Here is a 27,665-nt window from a genome sequence, read left to right on the forward strand (position 1 = left end):
CCTCTGAGGTTATTTTATCTGCATCATGTGCATGTGCAAAGGCAATTCAAAACAGAGGTGCATGACTCTGAAAAGAGGTCAGGGCTGTCTCAGAGACTAGCCCTGAACTGGATCAAACTGCACTTCTTTACGCTAGGGGACATGATTGAATCTCCTGGTATCTAAGGAATCTCATACCCTAGGGTAGTTTAGGGAACAAAATCTAGTCAATTTCCTGAAGTGACCCTGTGAAAAGAAATAGTGTGTTCCTCAGAGTCTATCTTCCCCGTGACAGAAAATGAACCTTTCTAAAATTCTTATTTCACACATACTAGTAAGTGGTTTTTAGTAAAGGTAAAGGTAAAAGGTAAAGGCCCTCCCGTTGATCATCGATTTGCTCGAGCGGGCCCAGTAACGTCTCCATTGGAGACTTAGTTGTTACTGTGTCTGGCATATCGAATACTCTCGGTAGCTTGCTGGGCTCTCCGAGAGGGGCGGAGGAATCGAACTCGGGTCGGCCATGTTGGCCGCGTGCAAGGCAAACGCCCTACCCGCTGTGCTATCGCTCCAGTTTTTATGTGATTTTTTTTTTCTGACTTCTGTGACTGCTAATAAATGACTCCAAATTTTAGTGGCACGAAAGAACCCTCTACTAGGCTAGTGGATAGGGCGGGTATGTGAACTAGGCTAGTGAACCTGGGCAGGGCAGGGCAGGCAGGTTCCAGCAGGGTCCACGCCTCATGTACTTCCTCAGAAAGGCCATTCATTCACAGCTCTGGCAGTCCACACTGGCAGCACCCAGGGACCTGAGAGCTTCTTTATAGCTATCCCCCGGGGACTCAGCCCACAGGTTGGGTTTTATTTTTCTAGCCTGGTGCCTGGGTTAGACCTCAAGGAAGCTGAATCCTTGTATGACCCAGCACTGGAGATCACATAGCATAACCTCCTCCAGCTTCTACAAGACAGAGCCTTGACAAACCCTCATCAAGATTCATGGCAGGGGCAGTGGGGCACAAGCCCACCTCTCCAAGGAGAAGAGTCACACATAGACACGGGGTGTGGTGATCCCTGGGAAATCAAGTTGACCCACATGATAGTCAAATGATTTATTTCCATGGAAATGATTAACTGGAGGAGAAGAAAGAAACAGAGTGGACAGGTAGAGCCAGGGGAGGTTGACAAAACACAAAACAGCAAACTCCATCCTGATCCCAGTGACAAGGACATCTGTCAATGAGCCCTCAATTAAATCCTTACATGAGCACCCAAAAACCTAGCTCTCTTTTCTGTCTGTGTGAGGAAGAGTCCCAGAGAAATGTAGGAGTCTGGGTTATGTTAGTGCACAAGACAGGCAAGTGGTTCTTGTGAAAATCTTACGGGAGCAATTCTGTCAGGGCCCCATCCACTGACAGCAAAGGCCACGTCGGGTGACTCTGTTCATTTCCAGTCCTTGGTGCTGACTGATACTTTTATTTATTTATTTATTTATTTAGCTTTTTGGGTCACACCTGGCGATGCACAGGGGTTACTCCTGGCTCTGCACTCAGGAGTTACTCCTGGCGGTGCTCAGGGAACCATATGGGATGCTGGGAATCGAACCTGGGTCGGCCGCGTGCAAGGCAAACGCCCTACCCGCTGTGCTATCTCTCCAGCCCCTGACTGATACTTTTAAGCGACTGAGTCAAATAAAGATTCACATGAGAAAATAATACAAACATCGATGAATGTCCATCTGAAACTTGCAGTCACCAGAAAAATCTATTTCATAAGGCATAAAACACCTCTGAGCAGTGCTTGCAACAATGGAAAGAAATTTTTCAACACCCAATTTTTTTCTTTATTCTGTAAAAAACATCCATCACTTAAACACACACTCACACACTTAAATATAACCAAACCACAACTCTTATTCCATGAATGCAAAAAATGGTATAATTCTACATGAATGCAAAAATGGTTTAATTCCACATGAAAGTAGAAAGGGGGAAAATGAGTGATAATCTTCATAAATCAATGAAAATATCATTAAGAGATAATCTTCATAAATCAATAAAAAGAACAGTAACAAACATTAGCTGTTATCCTGAGGGATTTTTTCTTAAGCATTCAAAATAGGAATTAGGGAGGCCAGAGTGATAGTACAGAGAGCAACCTGAGTTAGATCCCTGGGTACCCCATAAGGTCCCTGAGCTCACCAAGAGTGATCTTTGAGTCCAGAGTCAGGAGTAAGGCTGACCACCACTAGGTATGACCCCAAAAAAGGAATTAGTAGACAGTTTTAATATGCAGAAATAAAAATGAATCTCAGTCTCAAAGCCAGCGTCTTATTTAATGCTAAGTTGCAGAGGTTTTTCAACTCAGGTTAGGAACAGCAGCAAAGATACCCACTATCACCACTAGTGCTTATAAGTCAATGCTATCATGTAAGATAGTTTGACGGCTGGAGAGATAGAACAGCAGGTAGGGTGACTGCCTTGCATGAGCCCTACTCAGATTTGATCCCCAACACCCCACATAGTCCTCAAGCACCAGTGTAATCCCTGAGCACCATCAGATATGACCCCAAAACAAACAAAAACAAAACAATAAAATAACATAAAGATGAACTCTCAAGCTACCTCAGGTAATTTTTTTTCTTTTTCACCAGCATTTATTTATATTTAAAGTACTTTTTAATGAATCACCATGAGATACAGTTACTGACTTACAAACTTTCATGATTACATTTCAGAAATGCAATGATCAAGTACCCATCCCTCCACCAGTGCCCAGTGTTCCCAGTATCCCTCCCACCACCCCCACTCCATCGCCCCCTCAATTATTAAATAACAATGTAAACCTCTGAGCCTGGAAACCTTGGGAGCCTGAATAATCTATGAAAAACAATGAGAAAAGCTGATGCAACCAATAAAAAATATTAGTAAAATTTCAGAGTGTGAAATTAACATAAAATAGCCATAGAACAAATTTATATAGCATGCTCTGGGAATATAGAGAAGTGGGCATTTTCATAGTTCAGGTGGACATACAAATGACACATCACCTAACATCTAGTAAGATGACACCTTTATCTATCCTGTGACTGAAAACACCCCTTTCTAGGCTTCAACCCCCGGCCCCCCCGAAAAGACCAACATTAAAATAGAAATGAATGGACAATTTCCCACCAATAAAAATATACAAAACAAACCCAGAGCCTGTGACAGACACACATGGTTATTTTACTCATTTTATCACTCTTTGTAATAGCTCGAACAGAACCCTGATATCCAGAAACCTAGCACAGCATTCCACAGATTTAAATGAGAGTTGAAAATCTGTAAGAAGTAACCTCTAGCACAATATTAAGTGAAAGAAAACTAAGTGGGAAAATGTATATACATCATGCTACCATTTATCTAAAGTGGAAAGGAATTAAAAAGAATATATGTGCAATTTTTTCAATGGAAGGATCAACAACAACAACAAAAGCCTTCCAAAACATGGTTACTTATGGGGCTGGGAGGGGGGGAATGTAGGTGAATAGAATAAGAGAATAAATTAGATAGGGATTAAAACTGGACTTCTGTGAATTGATCTTGAGCATAGACTGACTTTTGAGTTACGCAAATCCGTAACTATGAAATAAAGGTTGTGACCACAAACATGGAATTCTCTAGGTGAGCCTGTTTTGAAGGCCATGGACAAATCTGAATCAAAAGAGGAATCAACAGACCTAACAGGCTAGAAAGCGGGTAGTCCCAAAGGAAGTCAGGTCTCCTTGGCAAATCAGCACAAGTGTTTGTTGAGAACTGGTAACACCAACTTACCTCCACTTTGCTATCAGAGTCATGATCAGCAGCTGGGAAATATACAACCTCCTGCACTTCATCCCGGGGCCGAGCTGAGTTTTTTCCAAATACCACCAGCCCATCCTTTGCCCGTGGAGGGAAGGCCACGAAACAGTAACTGGGCGGAGCTCCAGCCATCCTGCAAGAGAATGCCAGAAAGAGAATGGAAGCACATTGCAACAGTGGAGGTTTCAGACGCATTTCACCAGCGAAACAGTTTTCCTATTGAACAGTTTTCCTTGTGTGCAGTTAGCTCATTAAGAGATCCCAGCTGGCAGAAGAAGTGGGGCACTGGGAGGGGAATGACAGAGACACCAAGACCAGATAGTGTTTAGTTCTGTGGGATGACATGAGCTCAGATTTGCAACCAACACAGAGGCAGCTAAAAGTACAATGATGTAGGAGAAAGGAAATGAGGCAAAACACACAAACCACAATCTGTTATAGGGACTGGAAAATAATTGCACATACCTTGTACCAGCGCAGCACAGACAACTCAGATCTAGAGATGCATGCCTGCCACATAATTGATTTGGGCGTGGTGTTGGGGAAACGGGGTTCAGACATCAACTGAAAGAAACTCCCCCACTATTAGAATTGAGCCTACCTCAGTGACAGGACACTCAAGTGTCTCTTGGTTTCCCTACACCTCTCAAACTGTTGTTGAGCCTATAAGTAGAAGAGGTTCTACTTCATCACTGGAAATTCTCACCACTGAATTCTTCCTTTCTAATTTGATACTCTTTCTTTTTTTTTTTTTCTTGCTTTTTGAGTCATGCCCAGCGATGCTCAGGGGTTATTCCTGGGTCTGCACGCAGGAATTACTCCTGGCAGTGCTTGGTGGACCATATGGGATGCCAGGGATTGAACCCTGGTCAGCCGCGTGCAAGGCAGATGCCCTACCCGCTGTACTGTCGCTCTGACCCTGTGATGTGATACTCTTTCTCTCTGGGAAAACTCATCCATGCCTATGTTCACACATATGCCACTGACCTACAAATGTATTCTCAATTTAGCTTGTCCTCTGAGCAACCAAGCTAAATGCTAAGCTGCCTACCTGGTTTCATCAGCCTTTCCCTCGAACCAAACCCCATTCCAAGATTCACTACTCCAGAGACCAGCTTCATCATCCATCTTGTGAGAGCACCCAGAACATAGCAACTGGCCTTTCATCTGCTTCTCCACTACCAAGCATAGCGTCACTAAGTCCTACAGGCTTGATCCCCTAAATCTCTATGGAATCTCTCAAGTTCTCTCTATCTCCACTGACACCACGTGAACCAAGTTAGCTTGGATCATTGCTAGAACCTCCAAAGAGGAGATTGTGTGTGTGTGTGTATATATATATATATATATATATATATATATATATATATATATCTCGGGTGTGGCAAAAATTTTATATATATAAAAATTATATATATATATAAAATTTTTGCCACACCTGATCACACTCAGGGGCTAATCTTGGCTCTGTGCTCAGAAGCAATCCCTGATGGTGCTGAGGAGACCATATGCCTATATGTAGTGCCAGGAGTCTAACCAGGGTTACAGAGTCAAGACTGTACTCATGTAATAGGCAAATGCTTAAATTGTTTACTATGGAGGGGGGCAGGAGAGGGCACAAAATACCTTTCAATAAGACTTCTACAGAGAATATTTCCAGGTTCTCAGTATGCAGAGGCACTGTTTTTTTTTAACCTAATGCACATTCGTTGTTTGTAAATATATGTGTCAACTCTTTCAAATATAGCTCCCTGAAGGCAGAACCATGCCAGTCAGTTATAGAAGAACTTTCCCCAAGTCACTGTCTAGAGGCACTAATCATTATCTATTAAAATGTCTTTCATATTTCCGCCATCAATTACCCACTTACATGTAGTTTATTTTACCAATCCGGAATGTGAGAAGTAAAGCAATGATCAGACAAGCAACTGGAATTCAAAATAGCCTTGCTGCCTACTAGCTATATGCCCTCAAACAAGTTATTTCATCTTTCTGAAGCTAATTTTTTCTCCTTTGCAAGTGTTTTTTTTTTTTGCCACAGTCCACAGGCTTATTCATGCACATCAAATAAAAGTGATTCTTGAGGGCATATTTTGTGAATTTTGAAGACAATATGAGTACACAATATTTTACTTGAGTTCTGACTGTTTTTTTAAAAAAATTATTATGCAAACTCACCAAGACCAACAAATCCCATAGCAAGAGCAGTTATCAAACCTCAGAGTCAGAGGCTGGAGAGATCAGCACTTGCCTTGCATGTAGCCAACCTAGGTTTGATCCCAAGTACCTCATATAGTCTCCCAAGCCCGCTAGAGGTGAGACCTGAGCACAGAGCCAGGAGTAAGCTCTGAGCTTCACTGAGTGTGGCCCCAAAAACAAACAAAAAAATTTTTTTCCTTTAAAAAACCAGAGTTGGGGCTGGAGTGATAGCACAGCGGGTAGGGCGTTTGCCTTGCACGCGGCCAACACAGGCTCGATTCCCAGCATCCCATATGGTCTCCTGAGCACTGTCATGGGTGATTCCTGAGCACAGAGCCAGGAGTAACCCCTGTGCATCGCCAGTTGTGACCCAAAAACCAAAAAACAATAAATAAAATAAAAAAATAAAAATAAAAAAGCAGAGTCAACAATATTGCATCTTTAGCAACATCTTTGGGAGGGAATGTTATGCTGTTTTTTTTTTTTCAGTCTGGGCTGCTTCAGGCTAGTCTATACATGTGCACTTGGATGGTCAGAGTTATTCTCTGCACTGCTTGTGACAGGGCCTTCCGCAGGACACAGAAAAGTGAGGGTGTCCCTCACTCTGACAAAAAGCCTAACTCAGAAAAATACTTCCCCTACACTTGATGAAAATGAGAAGGCAAAAAGATAAAGAAACTCCAGTTCTTTCTTTCCGTAACCTTTCCCATTTTCATAAAAACTGCTTTGTCTCTTCAGCTCCAGGGGTAGAGAGAGTGAACAAAGACTCTGTATCTGTAAGAAAAGCCTAAAATAATTACAAGTTCAAATGCCTTTGAGAGGGCTGCTAAAATTTAGGAGTGGGAGGAATTGTTGGCTAAGTCAAATAAAGATCAACATATTTTAGTTATTTATTTTTACATAAATTTTCTACAATAGAACCAAGATTATTGTTTAATATATGCAGTGTTGCTACACCAGGCCCTGCACTACAGTGCCAGAATTCCTCCACTATTATCCCAAGGTCCCTTCTCCAAGGCCCTAACTTAGCTCCCTCAGATCATAGTTCCACGGAATGTACCTCAGTTGTTTCCATTGGAGATGATCTTATCCCTTGCTTTGTTTCTTTATACTCCAGATGAGTGAGTGAGTGAGATCATCTGACACTTCTCTTTTTCTTTCTGATTCATCTTCTCTTTTTTTTTCTGATTCATTTCACGTAGCTTGACACCTTTCAATTCCATCCAAGCTGTAGCTATCTGCAAGACTTCATCTTTTTTCAAGCAATGTAGTTTTCCACTGTATATACACACACCACAATTTCTTCACCCACCCCATTTACTGTTGAGCATTTGGGTTGTTTCCAGGTCTTGGCTATTGGAAATAACATAGCAATGAACAGAGGTGTGCATTTGTTTTTCTGGACTAATGTTTCTGTGTTACTGGGGTGGCTGTCCAGGAGCAGAAAAGTAAAGTCACATAGAAATACTATTTTTAATTTTTGGAAAAGTCTCCAATCCATTTTTCAAGAGGCTGAATCATGTGACAGTCCTACTAGCAGTAAATTAGAGTTCCTTTTTCACTGCAACCCCACCAGCATTACTGTTTTCAGATTTTCAATAGAGACCATTCTCACTGGTGTGAGGTGATACCTCACTGTCATTTTGATTTCCAGTTCCTTGATCATCAGTGATGATGAACACTCTTTATATGAATATTGGACATCTTGAAGGCAACATTTTGATCCAAAAAAAATGAGATGGGAAGGAATAAACTCAGTTGTCTTTGAAAGCTTCTCATATGTCATATAGACTTCTCTTTCTCACATATTTCTGAACATTTCACAAGTGTTGGTATCCTCTATGAGCAGAAACTCACTTTATTTAATCCTAAAAATGGTGGGAATTCACTGGGTTTGCATTTCTTAGTTGGATCTGTATGAAGTAGGCAGAGAGATTGGGGGAGGAGGGATGTCTGACAATGAACTCTCAAGATGTAGTAATACCAAGTTGTGATTCAAAGAAGTTACTCTGTCACTAAAGCAGCCAAAAAACATTAAGGCTGGATCCACTTTGTGGACACAGGAACTGAAGCCCAGTACAATTCCAACTGAAGCCAGTGCTTGCCCAGAAAAGGCTGGGCCCCAGCCGCCAAAGAAGAGAAGCTCCAACTGGCAAAAGGATATAAGAACATGATGTTCAAAAAGTTTCAAGATCACCCCCTTTGCAAGGTCCTATTTATACAAACTCTTATTTATATGTAAAATCCCATGTGGAGACAGTTTGGGAGAAAAACCTATAAAACCAATTCCCAATTCTGCAAAGGCAAGTGGGGTGGGGGTGCTTGAGGGGGACAGCCTGCTTATTATTATGTCCACCGACATGCTTATTCTCAGCTCTCTCCTCAGAATTAGCCCGCATTCTCTATTGAGTGCCACATGAGCCCACATTCTCTCGTAGCTCTAAATAAAACTGCTTTTATTCTACTATTCAACTTCTGAAGTTCTTTTCTCTGAGGGAAGGTGACGTTCCTGAAACACTGAGGTAGAATTTAGGACTGATTTTGTTTTCCTGCAAAAATCAATTCCTTTCTCTCTCCAGCCCAAGTTTCACAACTCCCTGAAAAAGTGAGTGGCAGGAATCATCTTCCACGCTGAGTAGAACAAGTGGGACCCAGGTATGGTTTGATCATTGCCACGCACAGCCGGTGAGATATAAGGACTATACCATGAAGGTGTTCAGAGCAGACTCTCACCAATCCTGAACTTTTCTGGGCTCTTATCCAGGTGACTGAGGTGGGTAGAGAAGGAAGTGGTAGATTCCAGGCTGCCACCTCTCATCTCCCAACTTCATACTTGCCACACGCAACATGTAGAAAATAGAATCACAAGGTGTTTAACCAGCACCTACTTTCATCCAGGATGTGTATATGGCCAGCATGTCATCTGTGTCACTTGGCCATGAGGAGGGTAGCCAACAGAAGCCCATGAGGACATGGCTCCAGGGAAGCTGGATTTTCTGGTGAAAATTATCAATGATTGAAGACACCACAAGGGCAAAGAATTTCAATAGCTTTTTTAAATTGCTAAGCAAACCAACAAACTGTATCATATCCAGTAGCAAACTAACCATGGCTAATTGTCCATTTATATTTCTGCATACTGCCTGACTTCCGAGATGACTCAGATCCTTTCAACTTTTCAGAGCAGTGCTGTCCTACAAAACTGGCTACAATCACAGAAAATGTCCTACAGCCACTGCCCAACATGAAGGCCATTTAGCTTCACATAAATGTTGAAGTACAATTAGTATGAATAAGAGCGCAGAATTTCCATTTTATTCAAAACCTTTCTTACCCTACTTTCAAATAGGCACGCAGGTAACCAGAATTTGCTTACATGCACAGGCAACATCACAACTTCCTAAAAAACTCAGTAATGAAGATTTTCCCACCAAAGCTGCCAATGAGTCCAGAGGTACTTGTCAACTTTATTTATTCTAATAATGAAATTTGCGCTCACTTCCTTTACCTGAGGCAGAACATTTCCAGCTGGCAGAAGGAAGCAAACATAGGGAGCAGCTACCACACTCATCAGACAGATTTATTTATTTATTTGCTTTTTGGGTAACACCCGGCAATGCTCAGGGGCTACTCCTGGCTCTGCACTCAGGAATTACTCCTGGCGGCACTCAGGAGAGCATATGGGATTCTAGAAATCCAACCCAGGTCAGCCAGGTACAAGATAAATGCCCTACCCACTGTGCTATCGCTCCAGCCCCTCATCAGACAGATTTGGTTTAAGCAAGTTCTCTCTAGGATCTAAAGGTGAATTGGTCTGCATGTCAATTCCACTCCCCTTGAAGTGAACCTCAAATCACTTATTGTTCCCTGGAGATCCTCAGGATATTTCTCCATCACATCGTCACTTTATATCCTAAAAGAATATTGGATACCTTGACTTCTCAAGCCTTCAGCTACCTCCTCCTAGCAACTCTTTGACAGAGATCTAAGCAGATCCTGCAAGAACAATTGGGAAAATGTTCCAGAGGGAATATACACAGATCTAATTACATGGAGAAATGTTTGAGGAAGGATGTCTAAAGCAAATTATCTTAATGATCTAAAAATGTGTTTAGAGAGGGCTGGAAAGATAGTGCAGATTACCTTACATGTGGTTGGCAAAGGTTCAGTCACTGGCACCAAATATCAGTTACTCAGAGCACCACCAGGAGTGATCCCTGAGCACAGAGCCAGGAATAAGCCCTGAGTACTCCTGAGTGTGTCTCCACTCTTGCCTCCACAAAAAAAAAAAAAAAAAAGGAATAAAAATAGCTTAGAAAGAGACTGGAAGGAGGGTTGGAGCGATAGTACAGCAGGTAGGGCGTTTGCCTTGCACACGGCTGACCCGTGTTTGATTCCCAGAATCCCATATGGTCACCTGAGCACTACCAGGAGTAATTTCTGAGTTCAGAGCCAGGAATAAGTCCTGTGCATCGCCGGGTGTGACCCAAAAAGGAAAAAATAAGACTGGAAGGAAACATGTGCAAAATATCATCAACAGTAGTCTAAATATTGAGATTTTCTGCACATAATTTTCCTTTCTTTTCTCGTTTATCTATAAGTATTTATACTTATATTGTCACAAAAGTTGATATAAAAAATAAGACCAGGGAAAAAGATGGCAGCAGTGGTGCAGCTGGACTGTGGTGACAAGGATGAAGAGCATGAGGAAGAAAAGGAGGAGTGGTTGGTGCTCATGGAATTGTCAGGAATTATTGGTTCACATTTTCTTTCAAAATGTGAAATAAATGCAACATTCTGGTGAGTGTTCTATTTGAAGATGGGCACAGAATTTAATGTAAGAATGAATGGGGCACTTTTGGCACCATGTAAACTCCTTCACTAGCTATGATCCAGAGACTCAGAAATAAATCTCAAAAGAGATCTACAAGAGGCAGAATTTCTCCTGGATCCCCGCACAAGCCTGTGCACTAGAGCACCTTGGACAATGGCAGTAAGCCCCCACCTGCCCAAACAGCCCCGGCATCAGAAAACCTTCACATTCCACTATTGCCGCTATGAATCTGGCTGGACCTCATTGCTCAGGGCAAACCTCATCCAGAAACTGATCTGTTGAAACATTCAGGTGTGCAGGTTTTGTGACTGAAATCTCCAGCTTTCACGGGGTGAGGGGTGGACTAAATCCCCCCAACTCCCTGTACTTTGAAAGCCTGACAGTCATGCACACGCCCCAAAGTGGCCAGTCAATTAAAAATTTAATTCCAGCTGTATCACTCCATTAGAAATTTTGGACAGCCTAGAGTGTGCAGCCATGGTTTTGGCAGCACAACATCTCAAACTCTGTAATACTGATAAACCAGATGTAGCACACTAAATCTGATGGGATGTAATGTAGAAAGCAACCAATATAGATAAACAAAATGTAAATGCAGAAGCCTTAACCTGTAATAATATCTTAGTAATCTCTTATACAAGGGCTAAAGGGCTCCATGGTGAGATGCAACAATCTCCACTAACTTTCTACTAAGAAAACGCTTTTTAGCATTCTTTTAGAAAATTATATATAATAAGCAATGTAAAATAAATTACTGAGGGTATGCTATGGAGACAGGCTCAAGGGTGGTTGAGAAAATTGGAAATAATGGTGATAGGAAGGTGCAATGATGGTGGAATTCGTTTTGGAATATTGAATGTCTATAACTAGTGACTTAATATTGTCAAAAGAAAAATAAAAAAAGAAATAATCTTAGGAGATATTTCTGATTTAAGAATTTTATTTTAAAAGCAGGGATGGAGAGAAGGAAGAAGAAAGAAGGAGGGAGGAAGAGGAAGAAAGAAGAAAGGAGGAGGAAGAGAAAGAAGAGAGAAGAAAGAAGGAAGAAGGGGGAGGAGAGGAGGAAGAGGGAAGAAGAGGGAGAGGAGGAAGAAATGGAAGAGGAGAAGAGGAAGAAAAGATGATAAGAGAAAGGGAAAGAATAAGAAGAGGAAGAGGAAGAAGAGTCAGAGAAAGAAGAAGGAGAAAGAGTAGAAGGAGTAGGATAAGAAGAAGAAGGAGAAGGAGGAGAAGGAGAAGAAGGACGAAGAAGGAGAAGAAAAGAAGAAGATGCCCGTTATAGAGGCAGGCAAAGGGAGGTGAGGCAGGCAGGGAAGCTAGGAGATTGGTGCTGGGAAATGTACATTGGTGAAGGGACAGGTGTTGGAACATTATATGACTGAAACTCAATCATGAACAACATTGTAACTGTGTATTACTGTAATTCAATTAAAAGTATTTTAAAAAAGAATTTTATTTTAAAGGAGAAACTTAAATTCTATGTCCCAAAACACAAAATTCCATAACTAGCAAATTCTTATTTGAGATATAATTAGAGTAAAAATATTATTCATAATTTATAATAATAATAATAATTCTCTGATATATTCTTTTGCTTCTGTTATTGGTTTGGCAACCTGGCCAACTGATTATTACTCAAGAAAAACTCTGATTTTCTTTTCTTTTTTCTTTTTTTTTTTTTTTTTGCTTTTTTTGGGATCACACCTGGCAATGCATAGGAGTTACTCCTGGCTTTGCACTCAGGAATTACCCCTGGCGGTGCTCAGGGGACCATATGGGATGCTGGGAATCAAACCCAGGTTGGCAGCGTGCAAGGCAAACACCCTACCCGCTGTGCTATTGCTCCAACCCCCATGATTTTCATTTTTTATTATAATTGTTAATCACACAGAGAATGGACAGGCTCCTTCACTGGAAAAAAAATTGGCCCATCCCAAAGCTTGAGATACAATTTTTCTGAAATTGATTCAGAGAGATTTTATTCTGTTCCTATTATTTGTCAAAATACTAGTTAACATACAAAAAACAGAAAAACTCTGATAATTCTCATCCATATACTGTAACCAAATAAGCATTTGAAAATCTTTATTTACAGGAGTTTTAGAAACCCTTAAACTATTCATGCACGACACAAAAACACTTTAAACTTTTTATTCTTTCTCCTTTACACTCTGTCCAGATTATGAGCTGTCATATTCTCCTCCTCGATGAATAATCAGCTGGCATCCCATGAGGGTCCCAATCACACATGCTAATGAAGTTCTGTGCTTATTGCATGCTTCTTCTCAACATTTTTAATTAGGCTTTGAAAAACAGAGTATAAGCATTTAATAGTGAAGTTTCCAACTTATCTACATGCTACAGAAACCAGCAGTCAAAGCAGTAACAGAACTTCCCCAGGAGCAGAGCCCTGACTGAGAGCTTTAGTTTTGACATGCTTGTTTGGGAACCCAGTGAGAAGCCACAGGGTCCTAGCAGTGAGATTAGGAGGCTGTGTGGAAAGCAGACTGCAGACTGCAGCCAACACAAGTGAACTCAATTTAGCGGAGAGAATCATCCTTTTATTTTTTTCTAAAAAGCAACTTTTACATTATATACATACATCTCACATAGTAAAGGTAAGTACGGGTGAGTAATGTGAATTTTAAGTTCAAGAATACAAAGAGTGACAGTACAGCAGGTAGAGCATTTGCTTGCATGCAGATGACCTGAGTTCAATCCCCAGCATCCCTTATGGTCCCCCAGGAATGATCCCTGAGTGCAGAACCAGGAGTAACTCTTGAACATCACCAGGTCTGGCCCCAGTACAAAAAACCTAAACAACAAAAAGAATACATATATAGAGGGGCCAGGTAAATAACACAAAGCACATGTGTGTTGTGTGCAGCGGTCGCACATTTCTTCCTAGTTCAATGGTTCCTTGAGTACCTCCTGGCACCCTCAGTACTGTGGCACTGCCTGGCGAGCCCAAACATCAAACCGTGAGTCCAGTGCCCTCAATCTAAGCATCACTTTTTAAAAATATTCACCCAGGTCCTCCTGATCATTGCTGAGGGGATCACCCCCTCTTCTCACGTATATACACATACAAGTTTGTGCCTATACTAGATTGATACATTTCTCTTTTACTGTGGGTTTCCAACAAAAATCTAGCAAAGGACTTACAGGGTCAGTCTGATGCATAAAACTTCTATGTGAGAAACATCAATTAGGATTCTTGCCTAGTAAGCGATAAACTAACAGTCCCAATCAATGAACCACTTCCTGTTACACCATGGACGGCTAAGCCAGCAAGCCTCTCCTGAGAAACACTGTTAAGAATACTTTAAAGTACCTTTGTCATAGATTATTGAAGGCAAGAGGGAAGACAAAAGGCCTGGAATCTGCAGTAAGTATGAGATATTGTGGCTGGGTTCTCTTCTGGGGTGAGGGAAAAGGCATCCGTAGAGCTTCTCAGAAGTGAAGCACGGGAGCTCCGTGTCCCAGCAGGAGCCCTCGGGTGCCGAGGTTTGGGTGCAGACTTGGGGACTGGGGCATGGTGCCACGGTCACTTGTTGCTAGGAGACACCCAGACAATGTCAGAGAGGAGGCTGCCTGGGAGAAATGGTCTTGGCAGTGACACTCACAGCACAAACACTCTCAACGTTGACAAAGTGCCTTACACACAGAAATAATCCCCAAATTTCCACCTACACTTCCTTCCTCTCCAGCTCCCAGCTTTGCTAAACACACTGGTGAATTTTAAATCCAAGATCTGTGACTGGCCACCACTTAAATATCAAAGTTCTTTTATTCTATTCTTTTTATTGACAAAGTCATGTTGTAAATGGATATTCCTGTCGAACTCTTAGAGATATCAACTGTGCTTTCCTGTACCTGCCAATTAAACAGAATAAAGTGTTTGGGAAAGGAATTATCAAACTAAAACTGTGGCTATAAATGCCAGCTGATGATGGGGGCCAGACAGACAGTACAGTGGCAGGGCACTTGCTTTGTACACAGCCACCCAGGGTTCAATCTCCGGCATCCTGTATGGTACCCAAGCACCACCAGGAGTAATTCCTGGGTGCAGAGCAGGAATAAGCTCTGAGCATTGCTGAGTGTGGCCCCGAAACAAAACAAAAAATGCCAGCTGAGGAAAGGTCTATCAAGAAGCCTAGACCTCTGAAGCATGCCTGAAAGATGCCCTAAGAGTTCCACAGAATGCACAAGAAATAAGTGTATAAAGACCGCCCACCCCAACCAGAGGTTCAACTTTCTACTAGTCAAAGTCTTCAGTGAAAAAAAAAAAGTCTGCAGTGAGGATCTCTAGAATAGAAGTAAAACCAACGCCTGGGTCATAGTATACTGGGTACGTCATTTGCCTTGCACAGGGCTGACCTAAGTTTGATCCCCAGCATCCCACAAGGTCTCCCGAATACTGCTGGGAGTAATTCCTGAGTGCAGAGCCAGGAGTAACTCCTGAGCATCATGAGGTATGGTCCACAAAATAAAACAAAACAAAACATATAGAGTATTTAAGAGCAACTGGGTTTCAATCTCATTTATTCAAACAGGGTTGGGGTGTTGAGTCCATAACATTAACACTGACTCCAGCCCTGCTAATCTGTTCATTAGACCACATTTGTGTGCACCAAACAAACACTTCAAGGGCTGACAGTGCCACCTGCAACTCGGTCACCACCAGGAGAAGAGAAAGGACAGGAAACAGCCTTTCTCCATCAGGTCTCATCTACCCAGAAACTGCTCTTTCCTGGCAAGGCCTAGTGTTCTCTCGCCTTTTGATCATTTGCTTCTTATCACTTGAGTTTCTGATTGCTCCTAAATAGCCTCTTTCTCTGGCGGGGAGGGCCAGGGCCACTCTGGTTGCTCCCTGTTGCGGGAGTGTCCGTTCTCCGTGGACACACTGCGGGGCAGTAGGGGATGAGGCAGGGTGGCCAGCTGCATGGTGCTGTGGTCTCTCCCAGAGAGTAGCCCAAGAACGTGTGTTGGCTAACCCAGAATTAACAGCTAATATGCTAAAATCAAATAACTCCTAGAGAAATCAAGATAATCAGAGCTTACTCCTGGTTTTGTGTTCAGGGATCACTCAAGACAGTGCTCCAATGACCATACCTGGGATGGAACTCGGGATCAGCCACATGTAAAGCAAATGCATTAACCCCTGTACTACCTCTCTGGCCCTCCTTTTATAATGTCCCACTTATTATACTGATTTACAGAATCTGTCTGGCTTCGTAGCCCTGTCTGTATGAAAATGACATACTGACAGACACACATAGACTAACTCCCTACCCCACCGATTAACACAACACACAACATAGTGTTTGTATTTTCAGGAGAGCATATGGAAAGCACCGAGCCCTAAGGCTGTATATAGTGGACAATGAATGAATGTTCACTCTCCTCCCTCCTACCGCTAATGGGTGATGGGTTTGCCAATTTACAGCAACCTTTACTGACCACTCTTATGCTCTCACCAAGAGTCTGCATCAGACACACTCAAGTTCCAAAGTGTAACTAAAATATGCTTAGAAGAACAGACTGAAATGATGGAGCAGTCTCTGCTTCTAGCCATCACTTTACAGAGAAGTCAAATCACATCATGGGGATGCAATCAATTAAAGGGAAAACTCTGGGCCAAAGAAATAGTTCAGAGGGTAAGGCACTTGTCTTATATGGAGCCAATGCTGGTTTGTTCTCCAGAGCACCACCAGAAGCGATCCTTGGTGACAGGGCCAGGAGTAAACCTTGAGCACTGCCAGATGTGGCCACAGAACCCAAAACTCAACAACAAAAACAGAGTATAAAGAATTCTATAAGAATAATCAGCTTCTTTGGAGCAGAAAAGCAAATGGACTTGTGTTGATCCGCGCCACCAAGCCTGCCCGGAGGGGGAAGGGCGTTGACCAGCCCGCCCGCTCCTCTCTGGAAAGAAAGATGGCGGCCGCACGGGAGCCTTGTGGAAAGCGGGTTTGAGCCGGGCTCGGGGGAGCGGCGGGGACCTCATGGGAAGGGGGGCTTTGTGGGCCGTCCCCCACGCCCCACCGAGGTCGCCAGCTGCCCCCCACGAGCGGCTCTCCGGCACAGCCACGACTCCAGGGCACACAAACCAATCTCTTAACTAGCTAACTTTTAATAGAAATTCTTCCAGGGTCAATAAGTAAAATAGCAGAAATTCAAAACCGCGCGGCCGCGATAGCGGCCGCGCGACATCATTTTATTCTTAAACCAAGTTGTAGAAAGCAAATCATTTCACAACGCTGTTTCAGCATGTCTGATTGGGGGGGGTGGGTCGTAAACTCTTAACAATAATTGTGCATCTTCTATTGAAATAATCTATCTAGTCAAAGTAGATAGAATATTAACTAGAACTCATCTGCCTCACAAGAATTGGGAGGGGTGGGAGGTGGGGGTCTATTGGGGTTCGGGGTTAAAAATGAGTATTGGTAAAGGGAAATGTGTTCGGTATCTACATGACTGAGACCTAAACCCAAAAGCTCTGTAACTTTTCCCACAGTGATTCAATAAATAAATAAATTATAAAAAAAAAAATAAATAAAAAAAAAATAAAATGGGAAAAAAAAAAGAATAATCAGCTTCCTTCAACAATGAATGTTTCAAGAAAAAAAAAAGATAAACAAATATATCAACCTAGTACATGAATGGAACTTGTTTGGATTCTGACTGGAGTTGAACCAAAAGAAGTTAAAATAATCTGGGAGACTTTAATGCTGATTTTAAATTTGATAATATAAGGATATAAGAAAATAGGGTGCAAGAGATCACTCAAAGGCAGGAGTACATACTTAGCAGGGCTGGGAGTGACCTTGACCTGCCAAGCCAGAAGGAGCCCCTGAGAACTGCCAGGTGTGGCTCCAAATTTCTTAGATATAAATTCTTAGATATAATAATGCTACTGTTTATGTTGTGTCTGGAATGAAAGAGCCCATATCTTTTAGAGATGCATGCCTGCAATATTTCCATGTGAACTGAAACTACTTAAGGATAAGGAGAAAGGGTGAGTTCAAATGAGATGAGATCAAACCTATAATAATAATGACTGAGGTGAGAATACGGGGGTGCATTCTGCTGTTCTCTTGCATATGCTCAGAATTTTCTAGTGCAAATAACTGTTTAAAACTAAAGTTTACACTGGCTGGGCATGTGGCTTGGCAGTAGACTACATTTTCTAGAATCACAGAAAAGAGAAAAATTAAGCACATGATAAAATATTTGAGAAAAAAAAAACACTTTAGGGCTGGAGAGATAGTATGGCATGTAAGGCACTTGTCTTGCATGTGCTGACCCTGGTCCAACTTCCTGGAACTGCCTATAGTCCTCCAAGCACCACCAGGAGTGATCCCTGAGCACAGAGTGATAGTAAGCCCCAAGCACTACTGGGTATGACCCCAAAACCCAGGTATGCCCCAGCCCCAATGAAAAGTATTTCAGAGTTAGAAGTAATATAAACTTGATCTAATATGGGAAATGTTATCATTCAGTTACTACTTGTGAGTACATTATTTGGAGCTTTAATGTCTCTGAGGAAGGAATGTTTGGAAGGATTTTTGTGCGTAAGGAAGGAATGCTGGAGGAAAAAATAGGAAAGAATGCTGGGTGAAGGATTTAGAGTGGCAGGGTATGTTAGAATTGGGAGAAGAGGCTAGACTCTGGTCCCCTTTACCTTGCTCTCTCTCTCTCTCTGTCTTTTCCTTAAGTTCTATAACCCGGTCTCTTTAAAGTAAAGTAAGGAAGACCTTTAATGTGCTAGATCTAATTGGAGGAAGGTGCTCCAAGCCATGGGTCAATCTCGAGCTTTGAAATGTGGTTTCCCTGGGAGCTGGAGAGACAGCACAGTAGGTAGGTTACCTGGCCTGCATGTGGCTTTCCCTGGCATCCTATATAGTCCCAGAGCCCGGCCAGAAATGATCTCTCAGCACAGAGCCAGGAGTAAATCCTGATACCACCAGGTATGGCCCAAACATCAATTAAAAAATAAATAAATAATGTGACTTCCCATCCCAAAGATGTGGGGAGCTTGAGAAACTTCCTCCCTTAGAGATTCATTCCAATACAGTGATATACTGTAGCCCACTGATGTTACAGAAGTGGCATACATTTGTTTGAATTTAACATGCATGCTCGTAATCTCTTATTACAAGGGCTTAAATAGCTCCAGGATGAAATACAACAATCTTCACACACTTTCCTCTTATGGTGGTGGGTGGGAAGGTGCATGGTAGTGGAACTGGTGTTGAATATTATCTGTAATGAACTATTGTGAGCAACTTTATAAAAATAAAATAAAGAAAAAACATTTCATTTTAATGGAGGTTGTTGAAATCAGCAGCAGCATTAACAACAACATCTTTGGCTCTCAAGATGAAATTGGTGAAAACCATCCCTTGCTAACTTGAGACAGGAAACTGGATGTTCTGCTGGTTTCCTTCAAAACTGGGATTTAAACTACAACAGGAAGATTCTAATTAGAAATATTTGGATGGTTGATCATTATTCAGGTGTTTGTATTTTTCCCTGCTCTAAAGAATGTGTCCTCCAACTCTTTTTTTTAACAATTTAGGGTCACAATTGGCGATGTCAGGGGTTACTCCTGGCTCTGCACTCAGTAATTACTCCTCAAGGGACCATATGGGATGCCAGAGATTAAACCTGGGTCAGCTGTGTGCAAAGCAAACACCCTACGTGCTGTACTATCACTCCAGCCCTCCTTCTTTTCTTTTTTTTCTTAACTTATTTACTTTTTTAAGGCACAGTAACAACAAAGTCTCCAATGGAGACGTTACTAGGCCTGCTCGAGCAAATCCACGATCAACGGGAGGCCCTTTACCTTTACCTTTTACTTTGAACAAAATATTTTTTATTTTTATTTCTTCCACCTAACTTTTGAGGTTTATGATAGCTTTATGCTCATTTTATTTTCTCTGATAGTACTCAGCTCAGTGAGCAGATTTCAATTTTCAGCTCTGCCATGAGTTTATTTTAGTGGAAGCGAATAACATAAAAAATGTAGCTAAGTCATGCTCTAACTAGACACATTGTAATTTAGTTTTTATACCATACAATCTTTTTTTTTTTTCAATGAATCACTGTGAGATACAGTTACAGACTTACAAACTTCCATGATTATATTTCAGTCATACAGTGATGGAGTACCCATCCCTCCATCAGTGCCCATTCTCCACCACCAAAGTTCCCAGTATCCCTCCCACCAACCCCCATCCCATTCCCCTCCTTCACCCCCGCCTCTGTAGCAGGCACATTCCCTTTTACTCTCTCTCTCCTTCTGGGTGTTATGGTTTACAATACAGGTAGTAAGTGGCCATCATGTTTGGTCTATAGTCTACTTTCAGCACGCATCTCCCAGCCCTCCTCTTTTTTTAAATACCTTTTTAAATGTGTTCTTTGTGTAGCATAGAAAAATTCTTTGATGACTAACATGACACTTCAGCCTTGGATAGGAAGTAAGAATTTTGATCCAGAAATATGTAAGAAGTTAATATAATTTCAAGTAGTTGAATATTTATAAATCAGTAGGACCTGCTAACAAATATCCTTTGAAAAATTAATAACACCTTTACACATACAGATTACCACATTACAGAATCGTCACATAGTGATTTGTTCCATTCCAAAAATACTGCAATTTACATGATGAGAGGGAGGAAATGAGAAGAGTATCTTTTAAAATTGCAAACCCAAAAGTTCAAGCAATTGTAGCCAATTCCTTGTAGTTAATAATTAGAGCCTTCCACAGGACCAAGCCTCAGTGGTGGTGGGGGAAGCAGCCCCACACAGTTTGGCCCTGGAACATAAAGGCTCTCTGCCCATGGCCCCATCTGAGTCTGACTCACTTATTGCTAGAGATGGACACAATAAAAATTATAAATTCAAGCAAAAGTTTTCATTTAATGACTCATGTGAAAAACTAAAACTCAGAAATGTGAGGGGATCAGAGCAATAATAGTACAGTGTGTAGGGTGTTTGCCTTGCATATGGCCAAGTTTTGTTCTCGTGTTCTTAAATGCCTGGGTTCGGGAAATGTAATAATAAAGGAAATGAAGGGCATAGGGTGAGGAATGATTTTGAAAAGGCAGGTACACGGTTAACTGCCAAAAGCCTTCTCTGCAAGGGAGATCTGGGAGTTTCTGAGAAGCCACATCTAGGGTCCTTGCATTTTCCTTCTGCTCTCATTTCTAACATTACTACCATTGTGCCCATAATTTGGCAAGGTTGCTTTGAATTCTAACCTTCCTATTCCTACCATCTGTCTTCCTGTCTTGTGTAAGTAATGTGTTGTCTATTCTTTTAGGTCTTTTCCTATTAGTGCTATGTGTAACATATCTGTTAACTTTGTACACTGGGATTTCAAAAAAAAATCTCCCCAATCATTCTCAGATTGGTAGCTGATCACTTATTTCTCTGTCCTTGTACAAAATGAGCTAAAAACTTATTTCTTTTTAGAAGAAATAAAGTAGATTTAAATCTTGTGAATGCGAAATCAGGGAGTTATTTTATGTCTGGCATAAAAGGTTTAAAATCACTTTGTAAATACCCACTAACGCTAATCATTGGATTGTTTTACACATCCAAGGAAATTATCACATTTTATTATTTAAAGGAAATCTTTGGGGTGGAAGAGATAGAACAGGGGTTAAGATGCTTGCTTTGCATGTAGCCATCTCTGGTTCGATTCCTACCAATACATGGTCTCCCAAACATGAGTGGGAGCGACCTCTGAACACCAAGCCAAGAATAGTTTCCAGCACTGCCGAGGGTAGCCCGAAAATCCCCCTCTCTCTCCATATAAAAGAAACTGTATGTGTGTATATTAATATATCCATATCTTTGTACATACAGATATATGTTTACATATACAATAATTAAGCCTGTGATGGAAAGAGGAAGACAAATATTTAAGAGTTACAAGTAGAGGTGGGATATAAAGACTAAAACTTTAAATTTCACTTTAGCTATGAGGTTTAAAATTATTTTACTGCATGCACATACTTTATTTGATTTTTAATTATTAAAAAAATCTGATACCGGGGCTAGAGGTATAGCACAGTGGGTAGGGCGTTTGCCTTGCATGCGGCCGACCTGGGTTCGATTCCCAGCATCCCATATGGTTCCCCAAGCACCGCCAGGAGTAACTCCTGAGTGCATGAGCCAGGAGTAATCCCTGTGCATCACTGGGTGTGACCCAAAAAGAAAAAAAAAAAACTGATACCTTTAGTGCTTTAAAAGAACACGTAACTTGTTTCATTAATTCTTTTGGGCTACTAGGGCACTGCCAAATGTAGTTTTAAAATACATGAAGGTTTTACTTTCAGAGGGGAAAAGATATTCCAAGGATCCTTTCATCGAAACATCCCAACTGAATTTTTAAGAAGTCAGATGAGGGGCTGGAGCGATAGCACAGCAGGTAGGGCATTTGCCTTGCACGCCGCCCACCCGAGTTCGATTCCCAGCATCCCATATGGTCCCCGAGAACTGCCAGGAGTAATTCTTGAGTGCAGAGTCAGGAGTAACCCCTGAGTATCGCTGGGTGTGACTCAAAAAAAAAAAAAAGAAGTCAGATGAAAGACCAACATGCATTTTGAGCCCTTATAAGCATAGTGTTCAACCCAAGGGATATGGAGCTAAAAAGACATTAGCAAGGTCTTTACCATATATAAGAAGAAACATTATGTACACAGCCCAGAGAATAGGGTGGGAACAAGTAAAACCAAAGATGGACAAATACTTATGGAGGCTCTCAGGATTCTCTAGTTCAGGGTTCTTAAACTATTTCCACTCACGATGCCTTTTTACCTAGGGCTTCTTAATGTGACCTCGGTGACCCCAGGTATATATGTACACATATATACATATATGCATATATATATAAGGCCTGAAAATCAAACATTTACCAAAATACCAAAAATAAACCATAAAGAAAAACATCTAAAAACTTTTTAAAAAAATTTGCAACCCCCACATTCAACTAGGTGAGCCCATATGAACTCACACAGTTCAAGAGTTCTAGTGCACCTTAGGTAAGTGGGCTAAGCACCAGATGAGGTTAAATATATAATCACGAAGAAGAGAAGAGCATGAGCCATCTCAAACTCTACTTTTGATAGGGACCCCAGCTCCCTCCCCTTCCAGTCACCCCATCTGGTGACTTGACCTTTCACCAGGTCCAATATGAGGGGGTTCTGGGGTGCTGGGCTGTGGTAGATATAAGGACCAAGATATCACTGCTTGCCTCCTTGGGTGGTTCACGGTCACACAGGAAAAGGAAACATATGACCCTTCCACAGACACAAGCTATTCATCCATCCCTTGCATTCCCAGGAAGAATGTTCCCTACAGGGCCCAGCCTGGGGAAGGCAGAGGTATGAAGACACAGAATTATGGGCAAGAACATGTCTATGGATTTGTAGGAGGTTCAGCAAAGATCCTGAACAACTTTGTGACTGTGTATCTCACCATTATTCAGTAACAAAGGAGGTGGTGGGAATCAAAGAACTAGAGGAGAAGGAGCAAAAAAGTCACTATTTAACATCAAATACCCAGGAATGAAGTTAATAAAAGAGGTGAAAGGCTATACCATGAAAACTATAAGTCACTTATGAAAGAAATAGAAGAGGAAGTAGAAACAAATATACTTCTATATATTTCAGGAAATAGAAATATATTTCATGTTCATGAATTCTAAGAATTAATATTGTCAGTCACACAATGTTCCATGTATATATGGAACTTACATACACTGTTCCATACATATCTGGAACTTCACCAGCACAGTTTTCCCAAACCCAACCCTGCCTCTATGTCAGACACTACTCTTTTTTTTATCCCTCTCTCCCGTCCCTGCCCACCCCCCCTTTTTTTTCTTTTTTTTTTTTTATTGAACCACCGTGAAATACAGTTACAAAGCTTTCATGTTTGAGATTCAGCCATACAATGATCGAACACTCATCTTTCCACCAGTGTAAACTTTCCACCACCCATGTCCCCATTATCCCACCCCCACATCCCAAGCCTCACCCTGCCTCTATGGCAATTTTTACCTTTGGGCGTTATATTTTGCTCGAATTTTCCCACCACCATTCAAGCCTGCCCTTCAGGAGCAGATGCTAGATCATTTATTTTCCATTGCTCATTTTGCATATCATGATTGGTTGTGCGGCTGCTTTTGCAGCCACACACTTCTGAAATTCTAAGATTGTAAATAGTTGGGTTCCAAAGTCATCTCTAAAGGGAACTAATCCATTTTGGGATTCAATTGGGAGTTTCTGGACCTGACCTTTTGGTGCGCCAAGATGGCGCCCAGAGGCAGGTTGTGGGCATGACATCCGGCATCAGGAGCGGATGGGGAGCAGCGCAGGGACTTCCCAGCTCTGCTGCTGCCATATAGTTTGCAGATGTAGTTCTGGAACCCGCATATCCGGGCCTTGCTTATGAAAGCTCATGGTCACCAGTATTCCATCTGGAGTAGGCAGGGAGACTGCGCCTGCTCCATCTGGGGTGCTCTGGTGTAATCAGCTAAGGATAGGGCCTGGAGAGATCTCCAGCGCTGTGGTGCCCTCTGGAACTTGCTGCTGTGTCTCTGGGCCCAGGCTGTTGGTGCACCAAGATGGCACCTGGAGGTGGGTTGTGGGCCTGATATCCAGCCTCAAGAGCGAACAGGAAGCCAGGGTGGGACTGCTTGGCTGCCCCCCCTTTATAGGCTTGCTCTTGCACTTAGGTTTGTACCACAGGTACTGAGAGATTATCATATATATCACTTTACCTCCTTTCAGCACTCAGTTCTTATCCAGAGTGATCATATCCAACTATCATAATCATATAGTGGTTCCTCCTCTGTCCTAACTGCTGTCTCCTTCCACCACTGTGGCAAGTTTCCAGCCATGGACCAGTCCTCTGGCCCTCATTTCTACTGTATTTGGGCATTAATCTCACACTAAGATTTTTATATCCTACAAAGAAGTGCCATCATTCTATATCTGTCCCTTTCCTTCTGACTCATTTCATTCAGCATGATGCTCTCCATGTCTATCCATTTATAAGCAAATTTCATGACTTCCTTTCTTTCCTGGCAGCTGTGTAGTATTCCATTGTGTAGATGTACCATAGAATCTTTATCCAGTCATTGTTCTTGGGCACTTAGGTTGTTGCCAGATTCTGGCTATTGTGAATAGTGCTGCAATGAACACAGATGGTACAGATGGTTTTTCTGCGTTGTTTGGGGGCACCCAGGTACATTCCCAAGAGGAGTTCTTCGATTTTTAAACAAGACTTCTCTGTTCCTTAACAAGTTTGCAGACCCAGAGCTAGGATTTGCAAGCTTGGAACACCCACCTTGTATGAGGTAAATGCACCTCACTTTGACGTGTTGATGTGTTTGCAGAACCAGATCTCTCACAATGTGGAAGTGGCCATCCAGTGTACTGGGGAGTTATGCCCAACTGCCCGTTCACTGTCCCATCTTCATAAGCCCTGTCACCCCCAATTCTACTACTATGAATCCTGTGTTGTACAGACTTTTCCTCTTCGACTTCATAGCCTCCTTGACCAGCAGACCCAGCTCACTCTACACCTGCTCGCACCCATTACAAGAGTCCCTGGCTACTCTTTTCATAATCCTCCATCATTCATCCTCCATCCCTTCCGGTTTCTGCTCAAGCTCCTTCTTAACTGTCTGGTTCTTTGAACTATATCACTGCTCTAGTCAACTTCCACTTTCTGTTAATGATCTGGACTATACAATCCAACAAATACAATGGAAGATAAGTGAAACCACAAATAGATCTTTTTTTTTCCTAATAGCCACATCTTAATATGTAAAAAGAGGGACCAGAAAAATAGAACAGTGGTAAAGGTGCTTGTCTGCACACAGACCGAGCCCTGTTCAATCCAGTACTGTATATTGCCCCAGAGCACTGCCAAGACTGATCCCTAAGCACCACAGGGTATATACCCCCAATAAAAATAAAATGTAAAAAAACCTAGTGACTCTTTTTTTTTCTTTTTGGGTCACACCCGGCAATACACAGAGGTTACTCCTGGCTCTGCACTCTGAAATTACTCCTGGTGGTGCTCAGGGATGCTCAGGTGGTGCTCAGGTGGTGCTCAGGGATGCTGGAAATTGAACCCTGCAAATGCCCTACCCACTGTGCTATCGCTCCAGCCCCTCGTGACTCTATTTTTTTTTTTTTGTAGACTTACACATTTTTGTGCTTGGGTTTCAATTATACAATGATCAAACACCCATCCCTCCACCAGTGCACATTTCCCACCACCACGGATCCCAGTATCCCGTCCCCCCCCCCCCAGCCCCCATCCCACCCTGCCTCTGTGGCAGGGCATTTCCCTCTCTCTCCTTTTGAGTGCTGTGGTCTGCAAAAGAGGCATTGAGTGGCAATCATGTTTGGTCCATAGTTTACCCTCAGCATGCTCTCCCATCGTGGGCGGATCCTCCCAACACCCTTTATTTGGTGTTCCCTTCTCTTTCTGAGCTCCCTTTTCCCCTAACATGTGTGGTTGTCCTCCGGGTCACTGAGTAAAATTCCTGGTACTAATCTCTGCAATACTTGGGTGTTAGTTTCCTATTTTGTTACTTTATGTTCCCCAGATGAATGCAATCTTTCTATGTCTATCCCTTTCTTTCTGAGTCATTTCGCTTAACATGATACTTTCCATGTAGTACCACTTGTATGTAAATTTCATGACGTCGTCTTTTCTAACAGCTACATAGTACTCCATTGTGTAAATGTACCAAAGTTTCTTTAACCAGTCATCTGTTCTCGGGCACTCAGGTTTTTTCCAGATTCTGGCTATTGTAAAGAGTGCTGCAATAAACAGACAATTGCAGATGTCGTGACTCTATTTTTAATGATACCTTGATACCCAACATAGTGAAAATGTTACTCAATATATAATCCCTATAAAATTTTAGCCATAGCCATATCTTAAGGATCCAGAGAGATAGAATAGGGTTAAAGTGCTTGCCTTGCATGTTGCCAACCCTGTTTCCACCCTAGCACTGCTTATGGTCCCCTCAGCACGACCAGGAGTGATCCCTGAGAACCTCCAGGTGTGCTGCCCCAAACCAAAACATTAATGATAAAGTATTAAAAGTGATTAGAATAATTTAAATTCTTATTTATGTGAATTTCTTGAAATTGTGCATATTTCACTCTCACAGCTTTTCTTGAAATTGTGCCTATTTTACTCTCACAACTCATCTCAATTTGTACTGCTCCATTTTAAGAGTTCCAAGATCTTATGTGGCCAGAAGGCACAGGCTACAGCACTGGAGCAAACACGAGGCTCTCACTCTACTGAAAATGGTCCCAGTTTTCAGAATGATTATTGCAGGTAGTGACTGTGTGTGTGAGATTTTTTTGTGAAGCTGGGGGTCAAAGCCAGGGTCTCACATGCAGGGCATACGTTCTCCTCTACCTTGGTAGATCTACATCCCCAGGCCTGAGTGATTTTTAAGAAATAACTTTGGCTTACTTTTTGTTATTCCCTAACAGTCACATTGCATATGTTGATGTATTTTTAATGTGTGATTTTAAATATCTTGGAGTATCAGGGAAATTTAAATGAGTGAAGTTTTACATTCAGGCTCTAATGAAACTTTTTTTTTCTTTCATGGCACACATGGCTTAGTACCTGGTTTTATTTCCATACATTTAGCCGTAGATAGCCATATATAACTTTATCATCGCAAATTATTCTCTCAGTTCTCTGCAATTTGCTCCCCTTCTTCTACAGATCGCTGGGCTGAAAATACAGAATTT

The 27,665-nt window shown here is 41.9% G+C and overlaps 1 protein-coding gene across 2 annotated transcripts in view; it reads right to left on the reverse strand.

Annotated features, from left to right (window-relative positions):
* Positions 1-27,665, reverse strand: part of SCRN1 (secernin 1) — a 70,453-nt gene that overhangs the window by 39,527 nt on the left and 3,261 nt on the right. For both annotated transcript variants that reach the window (XM_056118182.1, XM_056118181.1), the window contains exon 2: positions 3,789-3,948. In XM_056118182.1, the coding sequence (XP_055974157.1) occupies positions 3,789-3,947 (159 nt within the window). In that variant the 5' untranslated portion in view covers position 3,948. The remainder of the gene's footprint in view (positions 1-3,788; positions 3,949-27,665) is intronic.

This window comes from Sorex fumeus, unplaced genomic scaffold (genome assembly GCF_029834395.1).
Source record: "Sorex fumeus unplaced genomic scaffold, SorFum_2.1 ptg000037l, whole genome shotgun sequence".
Classification (NCBI taxonomy): Eukaryota; Metazoa; Chordata; class Mammalia; order Eulipotyphla; family Soricidae; genus Sorex; species Sorex fumeus.